The sequence below is a fragment of the Barbus barbus genome (assembly GCF_936440315.1).
Source record: "Barbus barbus genome assembly, chromosome: 2".
NCBI classification, from domain to species: Eukaryota; Metazoa; Chordata; class Actinopteri; order Cypriniformes; family Cyprinidae; genus Barbus; species Barbus barbus.
In genome coordinates this window covers 18,649,300-18,663,227 of record NC_136730.1, presented here as the reverse complement: position 1 = coordinate 18,663,227, position 13,928 = coordinate 18,649,300, and the positions used below count along the sequence as shown (strand labels likewise).

At 40.8% G+C, this 13,928-nt stretch overlaps 1 protein-coding gene across 1 annotated transcript in view; it reads left to right on the top strand.

Moving 5' to 3' along the window:
- Positions 1-11,834, top strand: part of LOC306881805 (immunoglobulin superfamily DCC subclass member 3-like) — a gene marked incomplete at its 3' end in the record, with an annotated part of 76,410 nt that extends 64,576 nt beyond the window's left edge. Inside the window, exons 8-14 of the mRNA XM_079436086.1 lie at positions 8,241-8,488; positions 9,541-9,705; positions 9,992-10,180; positions 10,730-10,834; positions 10,921-11,056; positions 11,199-11,439; positions 11,697-11,834. Coding sequence (XP_079292212.1) covers positions 8,241-8,488; positions 9,541-9,705; positions 9,992-10,180; positions 10,730-10,834; positions 10,921-11,056; positions 11,199-11,439; positions 11,697-11,834 — 1,222 coding nt within the window. The remainder of the gene's footprint in view (positions 1-8,240; positions 8,489-9,540; positions 9,706-9,991; positions 10,181-10,729; positions 10,835-10,920; positions 11,057-11,198; positions 11,440-11,696) is intronic.
- Between the last annotated feature and the right edge of the window lie 2,094 nt (positions 11,835-13,928).

Sequence of the window (13,928 nt, the reverse complement as noted above, 5' to 3'; positions counted from 1 at the left end):
GGACATTGCTCCGAGATAACATATCCGCTCCTTGGTTCAATCTGCCCGGCATGTGCGCTGCTCTCAGCGAGTGCAGGTTGAGCTGAGCCCACTCCAGAAGGCACTCTACCAGAATGAAGAGGTGCTTCAAGGAGAGACCTCCCTGGTGATTTATATAGGACAATACGGACATGTTTTCTGAGCGAATCAGCACATGGCATCCTATTAGGTCTGGCAGATAAAACTGGTGGGCTCGACATACTGCTAGCATCTCCAGGCAGTTGATGTGGAAGCCCATCTCCGCTTTCGACCAATGGCCGAAGGTCGGTTTGCCTTCACACAGCGCCCCCCCAACCTGTGTTGGATACGTATGTCATGACAATTTTCCTGTTGCAGACCATTCCCATGACCACGCCCCTCTCCATCCATCGTGGTTTCTTTCAGGGCGCCAGGGCTTTCACACAGGCCTGGCTCACCCTGATATGCAGGCGTCCGTGACGCCATGCATTGGGTGGAACCCGCGGTTGGAGGGGCCACATTCGAAGCGAGCCCAGCTGTAGCACTGGTGATGCTGAAGCCCAGCATTCTCTGAAACGCTTTGAGAGGGCGAGCTGTGCCGCTCTTAAGGGAGGCCGCTCTAAGTGGCTGAGGAAGAGGGTCCTGTGTGAAAGTAGCTCCACCTCTGACTGGGCCAGAATGAGCCAGTCGTCGAGGGGGTTGAGAATGCGGATTTCCATCTGTCTTAGAGGGGAAAGAGCCGCATCCACGCACTTCGTAAAAGTGCGGGGGGGCCAGAGACCATCCAAGGAAGGACCGTATACTGATAAGCCACTCCCTCGAAGGCAAATCACAAGAATCGTCTGTGATGGGGGGGCTATCTGGATGTGAAAGTATGACCTTTCAGGTCCAGAGAAAGAACCAGTCCCCTGTGTGAATTTGCGAGGGGATCTGCTTCAGGGTGATCATCCTGAATGACCTCTTTATGAGGGCGCTATTCAGGTGTTCTGAGACCAAGGATGGGCCGTCATCCTTTTTGGGGACAAGGAGTGGAAACCCGACTCGCTCTGGGCTGGAGGGACCGTTTCTACGGCGCCCTTTGCCAGCCAGGTCATCACCTCAGAGCACAGGACGTGTCCTTGCTCTGAAGAGAGGTGGGAAGCACACCACTGAAGTGCGGGGGTCTCTGAGCGAAATGCAGTGAGTAACCTCGTTTTATTATCCCCAAAACCCAGTCTGACACTCCGGGGATGGCCTGCCAGGCCTCAGCCCGTGTGGTGAGGGGTTGAATCGTTTCGAATGGCAGGCCGCCTAGTGGGGACCTGAAGCTCGTGATAAGAGGGAGAGGAATGTGCTCTCTTTTTGAAAATGTTTGTTTTATTTTCCTTGCTATAACAGCGATCAGTTGTGTGGGCGCTATTTGAACGGGCCCAGTGTTCACAACAGTATTTACCACAAAACCCGGAGCTGAACGGGGTGCTTGGAGGCGTGGCAGAGGCCGTTTGGGAGCGCTAGACTCAAAGCTTTTGTAACAAGAGCATTCAGCCCCCGTGGGCACGGCCCAGAAGCGTCAGGAGTCTGAAGCTGTCAGTTATAATCATAGTGACAACTTCCTTTCGATCTGCCTAAAAGGATCAACCACTCTTTAGAAGAGGGGTATTAATTACTATTGTGTAAACACACCGGCAGATCAAAAGTGCCATCCTCTCAGAGCTGCTCATAGCGGAGGAGGGGAGGGGCCGTCTTCACTGAAGAAGGCGAGCCGTGAACGAAACAGAGCGAGACACAAACTTCCCCTCTGGCAGATCAAAGAGCCACCTTCACTGAAGAAAGGGAACCGTGAGCGCGGCAGGGACAGACTGACGCTTTCATAATGAAAGCAGCGCTGGCAGATCAAAGAGCTGCAAGAGGCGCTAATTCTTAGGCAGATCAAAGCGCTGTATGCAGAGTGAAAAGCGATTTTACCTTCTCTTTCACCGAGGTGACTGGGAGAAGAGGTGACTGGGAGAAGAGAAACGTGAGAGGCGAGGCTCAAAGCGAGATATGGATATGCTGGCGTGCAGATCATTCGCCATTCCTGTCTCCGAGGTGACTGGGAGAAGAGATCATGAGAGCGGGGGAGGCGGGGCCTGCTACATTAAGGACCACGAGCAAATCGGGACCGAGCCCGGCTTTCGGTGAAAGCGCCGTCCCTCAGCGACGCACACGCATAGCTTTCCACTCCGGTCCGCCAAAGAGAATAGAGCTGCTCAATGAATGAGGAGCTCTGATTCTCACGTGTGAACACCGTCGGATCAGAGCGCTGCGGGAAGCTCCGTGGCCCTGATGTTTCATTCTCAAAGCTTTGCTGAGAGAGGAGAAACGGGAGAGCGGAGCTGCCTTCATAGAAGGCGGACAGCGAGCGGGAAGAGTGAGACTCATACTCGAACGAGCATTCCGTCACTGCTCTTCTGTATCGTACAGGATTCCCTGCACGAGCCACACTCGCTGTTGCGGCATTTGCAACAATGCCGAGAAATATGCTCTTTTATAGCACTCACCGGATGGTGACAGCGAACGGGACCGGAACTGCTGTGATGCTGGAGCGCGAGGAAAAGGCAGTGACTCAGCCGAGCAGATTTGAGGTCGCTGGTCCAGCTTGCGAGGCGTATCAATGGCGAGTAGGCTTCTGGGATCAGTGAAGACTAAGTCGTCGTCGCTGAAGGAGAAGAAATCTGAGGATCCTATGGCGAAACGGCCGCTTATATAGCCAGATGGCCCCGCTCATTCTGGCGGCCTTCGTTGCCATAGGCTCGTGCAGCTCCGCTGCTGACCCATTGGTTCGTTTTTTACACACTGCACGAACCAATACTCTTGCAGTTTCACTGCGTTATTGAATAAGGCTTCAGTTCAGGAAAAAAGTATTTTTCTCATAGCGTCTTTAACAAGACAGTACGAGTGGAGTATCGACAGGGAACGTCATTTTGTCATCTGCCACTTTAAATGCTAAAGCTCTTTAAAGTTGGATGGATTCTGATTGGCCATCAGTGTTTTTGTCATTCATCAGCTGGGGAAAAAACACTTTGAGAAAATATAGTTAGAGAATTTCAATGATTATTAAAACTTTACAGTTATAGCTAGCTATTGTTATATTTATCGTCCTTATCATCGTTTCTTACATTGAAAATATTTGTTTTATAAGTTTATGCCCTGGGAATCGAACCCATGATCTTGGTGTTGCTGGCACTGCTGTATGAGCTACAGAAATATTCCTACAGATGGTTCCGGTTGCTGCTTCACTAAATGACACTGTGGGATTCTTTTGCTTGTTTCATCATCCACCGTTGGAATATCATAAATCTGAAAAGTAATAACAGACCTCTCCTGAATAAATCTATGCAATTGTTGCTCTGCACATTAAGCTTGGATAAGAAAGTGTATCGAAAACAATTACACAATTCACCTTAATGGTGTTTTATTGTCAGCTCTTGTGCGTACGTCATCTCTGATCCTTTTTTTTTGGTCAGAGTGGAAACATCATTAGAATGTTAAGCAGCCTATATAAAGGTAGTTGTGTGTTTATCTAGGTGGGTTGGGGGATTCTCTCTGCCTGCCGACAGGCAACCTAGAAGTGTCTGCTTTTGGTCATACACATACTGTTCATTATACTATAACACTGTCATGCCTAAATTAACTTAGTTTTCAGTGTTTTTGTTTTTTGTTTTTTATTTAGGTAGTAACAAATTTTAACATCAGCCGTTTATCAACTTTTGGCCATAACATGAAATTTAATATTGTTGCACCCATAATAAAAATATTTTATTTATTTATTATACAAAATATAATTCTTGAACTATATCAGTTATAATATAGTATCAATATGCAGTGTCCAACATGCAAATTGTTCATTAAGTTACATTTGTGTCTGGTAGATAAAATAATTGTGAAGGATGTTAAAAATTCACAATATACAGCTTATCAGCACCAAATCATTTATTTATTTATCAGCTTATTTTTTTCTTTTCTTTTTCTTTTGTTTAATTTTCTAACTATTTTAAGGTTTAGGTGATTTTTGCCATAATCTAGGACACTAACGTTTGGAGAGCACTTGTTGTGTGTTGGATTCAGTTGCTGTGAACATATAACAATAGCAGAGTATTTGTGAACAAGAATGAGCGTGTTTGAGTTTTTAGTGTGCTTTAGTTTTATAATCAGCTATGTATTTGTCACTTGTCATAACAACTATTTGACAGTATCAGCATTTCAATTGCAATATATTGGTGAATCTAATTAAACCGAATCTTAACAAGATTATGATTTCATGATATTATGGCATTATTTAATACTGAATCAAATGTGAGTGTGCTCTCTGTATCCGTGCAGGTTTGCAGACATGTGTTAAAGTGCTGCAGGCAGAGCGGAGGTCATGCGGTTCAGTAGCTGCAGGAGCAGAGGGTGGGGTCACTGCCTGCTCCATAAACATAAAACACTATTACAGCAGTAATCAAAATGCCACAGTGACCCGCAGTCAAATCACACAGCACCGGCCAGCTCTTAGAAGGACTTTGAAGGTGGTTATATATTATGTCTGCATTTCACATCCGATGCATACATGCATACGTGAATGTGTATTATAGCAGAGTTAGTGTTGGATATCGGTAATCTTTGCTTTGGTACTTCAAAGAGGGGCTTCATTCACTGAGGGGCTTTTTTGCCTTGGTTTCAAGTTTGGTCCAGCATGTTATTTTCTTTGCTGAAATATAAAATGACCATGGACTCGGAGACACAGTGCATTGGGTAATGCACATGTTAAAGGATGCAGATTTGATTCTGGCCTATTTTCTGTTTACATTTCTGCACAAACTCTACTGTCTTCTAATTTAGAAAAAAAAAATCCTTTCAAAGATTTTTTATCCTTATCATTCGAATGAACTATTTTGATAATGTTCACCATGTTTTCCAGCTGAGTAGACGAAAACAGTTCACTCATTTCTTCCCTTTCTTTTCCTCGTTTTGCCCCTTTTTAAACTCCATTATGCGCTTCTTGGTCATTACCCTCTCTCCAACCCATGCACAATGAAGCGAGCTCTGGCCTCGACCTCTGACCTCTCCTGCAATCAGTCATTTCCACCAGGCTTTCAGCACCCCTGCTTCATATGCCTCTCCCCTACCTAACACTCCCCTTTCCCACCCCCTTCTCATCTTTCCATCTCTCTCTCTCTCCTCTAGAGGCCTGTGAATAAGGGTGACCACCCCATTCAAGAGGCACTGCTCTGTGACGACTGTGCAAACATGCTCTCAGTGTGCTGAATAGCAGCCCTCCTGTCTCAGGATGCTCTCTGTCAATCTGAGAAGAGGCTGGAATGTATAGACAGATAGAGAGGGTGCAGATGGTCTCAGCACACTGTGTGCTTTTCCTCTTCAAACATCAGTGTTCTGAACAACAACAAAGCACTTTTGTAGTAAGCAGATAAATTGCAGATTGGAATGCACAATAACGTTTTTCAAATGTATTGCTATCAGCCAGTGTTGAATATTTAATTCTGCATGATCCTCTATTTTTGCATTTAAAATACCTTTGCCATAATTTTGTGCTCTCATGAAGTAAATCTTTAAAAACAATAAAATTGTATCTTATTGTAATCTTTTGTAAATATTAAACTGATTGTCCATTTCTTACTGTGCATTATAATGTTGCAGTAATCAAATTAACTTTTTGCATGTTTAAAACAGCTGATCTTAGTTTTATGTTAATTTTTATTTGTCTAAATAGTATAACATTTTAATATCTGCAATTTATTGGCCATAACAAACAATTACTAGCGTCAGTTGCAGATGGAGTCAAATATGTTCTTCTAAATTGAGTTGATTTGGTAAACATTAACTCAAATTCAGCCTATGTGCTCCGACACATTTCTGAATGCATAAAATCATGTTTGTGTAGCTTACGTCTGTATTAACCTCAGGAAACTGCCAAGGTAACTTTAATGATTTAAAATAAGACAAAACAGCTATCTTGGAAGGACTAGGTTTCCCATTTTCCTGAAAAAAAAAAAAAAAAAGATTCTGTAACTAGTATTTTTATAATGAATATACACGTTTCAAGTTATGCTAAGCTCATATATATATATATATATATATATATATATATATATATATATATATATATATATATATATATATATATATATATATATATAAATAATCAGGTAGAAATTCTTAGTTAAAAAAAAAAAAAAAAACTTTAAAAAATGTTTTATTCTTAATCATTATCCAGTGAATCACAAACAACTGGAAAAGGCATGGGGCCTTTGAATATTGTTGTGGAAAAATGGGAGGTCTCGGAGTCAAAAAGGTAGTTTATGTTTTGGAACTTAGTGAGCCTAACTGACACTGAATGTGCTGCTTAGATGATTGTAGGGAGACTAATATTTGTCACAGTGTTCCTCAGAGAGCTAGGTTGACATTGTGAAACTTGCCTGATGGTCCATAGAGCCCAAGGTTGGTGGGTATATTGTGAAGGCATGTCATGCTGGTTTGGAATTTCAAAAACAGCTGGATTTTTATTGGCAGCTCTATTTGTGTGTGGAGATTTCACAAAACAAGTGGATGTGGTCTGAAACTGCCAACCATCCCTGTTCATTCACATCGAGATTCAATAGATTATTCCATCAGAGCTCTGTTAGCATGCTTTATAGGTAGTTTAAAACAGATGCAATTTGGCAAAGGAGGGTGTTCTCTGTTTTCCTAATTAGCATTTACATTTATTCATTTTGCTGATTTTTTTTATCCAAAAGGAACTTACAATGGATAATAATGAAGCAAGAAGGGATTAATTCAAGGGAGAATGTAATATGCTAATAAGCAGCACTATCGAATTTCCATAAGTAACTGAGCACTAATGTAAGTGCAGAGTAAGCCCTTGGTACAAAAGCCTAGTTAAAGAGTTCTTTTTAGTTGTTGTTTAAGATAGCGATGGATTTCACTTTTTGGGTGAAGACCCATCCCATCAAATTGAGAGAAAGTGACCTCTTACCGCATTCTGATGGCACCACCAGACATCGCCAATTCAGTCAGCTGCACCTCACTGAGTAAAACTGACCTCAGTAACCTGTATAAGGTTGTACATGTACAAGACATAAAGATGTGGCAGGTTGCTTAAGGCTGGTGGTGAGACATGAAGAATATAAAAGAAAGGACCATAATCTGTGAGACTAACTAGAAACTAGAAATCTGCTTTTTTATCGCTTTTAAAATAGAATGAACACCTTTCTGTTTTCCCATTCACTCTGAATAATATCCCAGCAATATCATAACACCCTTACCATTTGTCCCAGAACACACACCGCATTGCAAATATATCATAAACAATAAGGTGGAGCTTAGAGAGAAAAATTCGCAGTAGGCTGAGGACTCTCATTTCCATATCCTGGCCCTTTAAGTGGGAAAAATTCATTTTTTTTTTTTTCCAGGGCCTCAGGATTATGGAAGAAAAAAACACCTGATTATATATTCAGCACTAATAATGCTCCCCCTTCCACCACCACCGTATCCCCCAGCAATGAAGGGGAGCACAAAGGAGAAGGTGTTAAAAGAAAGAAAAAAACAACACTGAAAGAGTGAGAGTGGAAAAATAAGGACTAGTGAAAAAGAATAGAAAGTGAAGAGGAGGATTCAGGAGGGAGGAGTTTGACAGATGGTTGGGTTTGCTTCATGTTAATGAGGACTCAGAGATGGTGGATGCATATGGTTTGTTTGTAGCCTCTGCTTTATTCATGCCAGTTACATCATTTGCACTGGGAACAAGGTTAGGTTGCACATGGGTGAAACATATTATGTAGAACTTTATGCTAGGAATCCACCGATATTACAAATCTGGCAGATACTGATAAGATGATATTTCCATGCTATGGCTGAAATTAAAAACTACTCTATTTTGTTGATATTAATTAAAAATAATTAATTAAAAGAGATTGTCTAAGAATTATTTTAGACAAAATAGTATAATTAAGTTAATTAAAAATGAATTATTTATATATAATAATATTTAATAAAATCTTAAATATTTTAGTGTATACAGTTTTACATTTTACTTTTAAAAATAAAACACTAAATTGTTACTGTATATAATGTTTGAATAATTAAAAATAAATTAAAGACTAAATTATAATATATACTTATATATCAGCTGATAACTGATATGGTACCAGTATATTGTGTATCCCTGCTTTCTGACATAAATTTTTCCTGCTCAGGTTAAAAGTCTCTCTCGTCTCCTCTTCTAGTACTCTGACAATCTATGGAGTAACCCAGGATGATGAGGCCATATATCAGTGTATTGCAGAGAACAGTGCTGGCTCCACACAGGCCAGTGCCCGTCTGACTGTGCTGTGGGCTGACGGGTTGCCAGGTGTGCCCGCGGGCGTACGTGCAGAAGTCATTTCTCCAACCTCCATTCAGGTGTCCTGGAACGAGCCCACCCAAAACACTCAGGACATAATTGGATATGTGTTGCATATCCGCAAGACTGCTGGTAGGAAAACTGCTTATGAACCTAAACACTCTAATTTGGTCAGCTTTTCTTCAACATTGAAGGTAAAACGCTGCTCAGTAAATCAGTACTTTATTTAAAGTGTAAATGTAGATTTTCTATCTATGCAGCATGACAGAAAGAGACACGTTTATGTATGCCCTTATAATCGAGCTAAAGCTGTTTTTTTGCATAGTTAGGTAACAGTCTTCATCTCTCTCTGTCAGAGTATACATGACACAATGTGCAATCTAATGTTTAAAGGATTAAATGCATGTCAAGAGAGCACAAGGCCAATTGTAGTCTAATTAACATGCATGCATGCCTGACGAAGCTGAGCTACAATGGCATTATCCTGTAACCCTGAAGTATTTATGTGACATTTTAAAACACATTTTAAAATTGCTGTTTTAGTCCAAATGAAATCAAACCTTTAAATGCACTTGGTGGTAAAGAGAGAAGCCTGAAGCCTTTATCTGAAAGCTCAGCATGAGGATGGATGCGTGTTCACACATCAGTCCCTCTCTCCTGGGAAGCTTTAAAATTGCATGTTGATGTTTATCTGTGCTGGAGCAAATAAAGCTGAACAGCTGACCTAAGACCTATGCTGAAGTGCACTTAAGTGTTCTCTGCTGCGCTTTTTCCTTTTCTCTACCATTCTCTCTCTGTGGTGTTAGAATGACTATTAGCCACAGCAGTTTAGATTTCTGATATGTCTGTAGCATCTCTCATCAGCTGGAAGCCTCACTGCCCTACAGCGCTGTGTGAGCCATTTATAATGTATATGAACACTTATAATGTATATGAACACACAGCAATTTGGCATGAATAAATGATGAGGAAATATAACATTTACTCCATCCACAAATGTGACCTAGAGAGCTGCCAACATTAAGAGAGGGGCAATTGTTGCAGTTAATCCTTAATTTTACTTTCACACTCTTGCTCCATTTTTCTCCATTTGTTCTTCTCTCTCATACGATTTTTGGGTGTTTAATGATGGTCTCTCATGGTTTCTCTCTTTCCTTCTTTCAACCTTCACACTTTCCCATCAGACCCAGTGGAGATGGAGTACCAGGAGGCTGTGAGTAAAATGACCCTGCAGCAGGTAATCGGAGATCTGGAGCCTTCCACCAGCTATAGCTTCTATGTGAAGGCTTACACGTCCCGCGGAGCCAGCAAAGCCTCTGAGACGGCTGTGAAGAGCACTCTGGGAGAAGGTATAAAAACATATTTGAACGATCATGCAAACACAGGCTTCTTTTTTAGGCATAATTGTATAATTGCCATTTATTTTAAGTTGTTAATTTTGCCGGCAGTAATTAACTGGAAAAACACATTCTCTCTCTTGAAACTTCTTAACAATAAAGCATTCCCCCAGATGAGTTTTTGCCACAGCATAGTCTTTAATTCAAGGTTGTTCAGGGTAAAGTTCCCACCTGTTGTTTTTTTCTCTTGCTGATGAAATACTTTCCGTCTGATCCTTTGTGTTTGCAATGCCTACAGTCCCTGCTCCACCAGCCTTGTTCACAAAGGTGATTAATTCAACGGTGGTTCAGGCCACATGGGAACCCTCCACTAAGATGGGCCAGCAGGAAGGATTCGGTCTCTACTACCGTAAGGTCCCCGTTCCCATCTTCACTGGACCCCTTACCTTCCCACGTAATGTGACCCAGTACAACATCACTCAGCTGGGTGAGTCTGGCCATAGCGACCTTTATTCATCAAAAATATGAGCAGAATGATTTTCTGTGTAAATAACACAATAAAAAAATTCTTACGGCATGTTCTTGTGTATTTTTGTTACGTTCAATGCAGTGAAACATTAATGATTTCTATTTACATAGAATTTAATCAATTTTATGCTTGTCTTATCAAGACCTAATATTGATTTATTGTTGTTGCTGCTGCTGTTGTTTAACTTTTAGCCTGATATAGGCATATGGTTTACTGCAAAACACAATTAATACATATTTTTATTTTAAAAAAATTATAAGGTCAGTTGTTGTTGTTTGTTTTTATTATTTTTTTAATAGTAATAAAAATAACAACAATAATTATATTAGTATTATTATTATTATTAAACATTATTAAAAATTAGTAAACATTTATCCTGTTTTTCTTTATCGACAAGTTAACATGGATTAATATGTTATTATATTATTAATGCATATATTAATACATATTATTACAATTTCCATTTTTTTTAGTATTCCAAAACCCTTTTTTCCTCTTTTTCGACAGACCCCTCTTTTGTGTATGAAATTAAAATTCTGGCTTTTAATCAGCATGGAGAAGGCAATGCCACCCTGCGCTTTGTGTCGCTCAAGGAGTCAGTGGAGAAATCAGGTGCCTGATGCAACACACAGGTTCACTCACATGCAAACATAATAACTCGCTCACACTGACTGTATTTGTGTGTTCTCTTCCTGCAGTGCTAAATACCCCTTGCAATTGTGTAAAAGATGAACAGAATAAAAGCTCCACCACAGGCATCATCATCGGCATCCATATTGGAGTCACTTGCATCATTTTCTGTGTCCTTTTCCTCATGTTTAGCTACAGGGGCAGGTGAGGAATCAATGCTGACTATGTGCGGTATCATTTTATAGTGAATGCAGTCGCAGTGAGCAGGGGCGGAAAAGAGTTTTACTTTAAAGAAAGGTCAAAATGTTTCTTTGGATACAGAGTTAAATGTTTTTTTTCCTTGCAGGTTGATGATGTGTAAAACCGTGCAGGCCACCCGACAGGCAGGCCGTAACCCAGCAGCAGGAGTTGTGCTCGAATCCTCCTCTTCCTCACAGGGGGCTCTGGCCCTCAACGGCCCCCACAGGTTCAGCTCAGACGGGAATGGAGGAACCCACACTTCAAAGAGCTGCACCGACTCCAACGAGATGGAGAGACTCTTCTCAGGACCATCCCACTTCTTCCATCCACCTGACACCACCCACACAGTGAGCCTTGGGGGAAATGCATACATTTATAGATATCTGGATTGCATGGTTATAGTTCTTCTCGGAGAACAACTTATAAGTGCATGTAAAAGTGGAATGGAAAAAGATGCATTTGCCTGAGTGTACTGAAAGGGATCAAAGTAAAAGCATAACCCTATGAGCTCTGATGATATTCCTTGACCTCACAATTACTGAACAGTACTGTAGTGTTTGGTAATGTGTTTTTTTTTACCATGTATTTGTGTGTTTCTTTTCAGATTGAGAGCTCTTTGGTCTCTTGTCCGTTGAATGAAACCCAGATGTCCACATTTCCCCTTGATGACTTCAGCCTGATGGAGGAGTGTGAGGTGCAGTTCCGGCAGCATCCAGCAGAGGGCCAACAGGATGAAGACTGATGAGGAAATGAAGGCCAAGGTTATCCTCTACTCAGACTCCTGTCCAACTCAGGTCAACTGAAGTATTCATCAATTTTAGTCCTGTTTTTTTTATCGTGCAAAGAATATATTATTCGTAAGTTAAGTTCCCTTTGTGGGAATTAATGGACTGTGATGCCAGGTGGTCTCTGTGGCCTCATGGTAGGTGAGGGTCTGCGATGGACATATTATTTCTCATTGGTAGGTGAACAAATACACTCTTGCAGTTACAGCTGGCAGCATACAGTGAAAGTCTCCAGTCACTAGTATCTATAATTGATTTTATTTGGCTTCGTCTGCACAACAGAGAAGTATTTTTCCTACTAAAACATATATGCTGCCTCCTTTTAACCTACCAATGATTTCACAAACCCATCCATCAGAGACCAAGACCTTCTTCCAGGGATTTCAAATCATTCTCAGGACTTTTTGTTTCACTGATATCAATGTTTTGTTTTGTTTTGTTTTTTAAGTAGGTTTTAGCCTTCATGAAGACTTTAGACTCGGCTATGTGAACCTTAGAATTTGCAACAAAAAGCCTACCTCAGCTGGAATGAATGTCTTGTAGGAAGTCTTTGAGATCTGCATATTGCTGTCTGTTCTGTTTTTAATACACATCAAGCGTTCAGTCAAAAGAGAAAAAGGTGCTCGTCTACCTCAGATTTCAAGGACTGCCGCTATCCTGCTCATTGAAGCATAACAAGAAAAAAATCCAACATATAGCACTTCCAAATGTTGAAGTCAATGTTCTACCTCAAAATAACAATGTTGTCATTGTCGTTGTGGTTATTTTCATATATTGAAACATAGCCTCTTGTTTGTGAGATACTGGCTTCACTATGTTAATAAATTGCTGTGTTTTGATATGTCAGTACCTCATGCCAGTTGACAGATAACATTGTTCTATGAATTATGCTTGTAAAGATGTTTTGATAGTGTCCTTGTATTCACGTAGGAATTTTTTGGTTCTATGTTTCCTGATCAGAGTATTTTTATTTTAATCACAGTCGACGTTGTAAAATGGAAAGACGTTTTAAGATAAACTGCACTGTTACTAATGTCTTCAGGATAAAAAAATACTGCTCTCAGATGAACCGCTGGAAGAAGAGAGGCCATCTTACACAACCCTGGATATAAACATTCAAATGATGATTAGGTATTTGAATAGTTTGACTTCATGTGTTTTGCATGTCAAGAACTAAGGAGATCGACAAATGTGTAAAGTGTTCTTTACAGAAGCACAACTGTTTCTATGGGTGCTGATAGAAGTAAATTGTGATATAGATTAGATACACATCACATCTTGTGATATTTTGTGAAGAATTGAAATGGACTTTGCCTGGGTTGTTACTACAGAACTTGTGATCAATTATGAAGTTCAAGCACCCTTAGATACTTTTGAGGCTATTCAGATTCTCTGCTGCATGTTACGACGTGAACGCCAAACTATGGAAGAACTGGGCATTCTAGAATTCTCCAGGAAGTGAACATTCCATTAGAAGCTAAAGCCACTGGAGATTCTCACGGCTTCTATGTGGAGTTCCATCTTTTTTTTTTAATATCCCATGCCCCTCGTCCATGTTTTTAGTGCCACATTGATCAGGGAGCACAAAGTGCATCAGACATATGCACATAACTCGCACACATAACATCTGTTGGCATTAGACTCTCAGAATGCTGAGTAGAGAATGATGCCTGAGCTACCGCTGGTCATCTCTTCAAATGTCTGGCCAGCTATTGAATCGCTTTTCAATTGCTTTTCACTGTGTGCTCAGCCACCCAATCCAAGACCAGCTGTTTCTTTTAGTGGGGAGGGAGAGTTGAAAGTACCAGCAAAATGTTCTTTCTCCTCTGGTGTCCCATAGTACATATTTTTTTTAGTAACCTACCTCGACACAGCAGTCATGCTCTCAGGTCGCTCCTATTCTGATGGGGAGATTGTATCTTTTGTATAGTACACATGCATACATGCATACACACATCAGAGGAGGACATCTCCTTTGGACCCTTTAGCAGAACAGTGCATTGGATTTGCTTTTCATGCGCTTTGATTTTATTGAATGTATAGTGTTATTT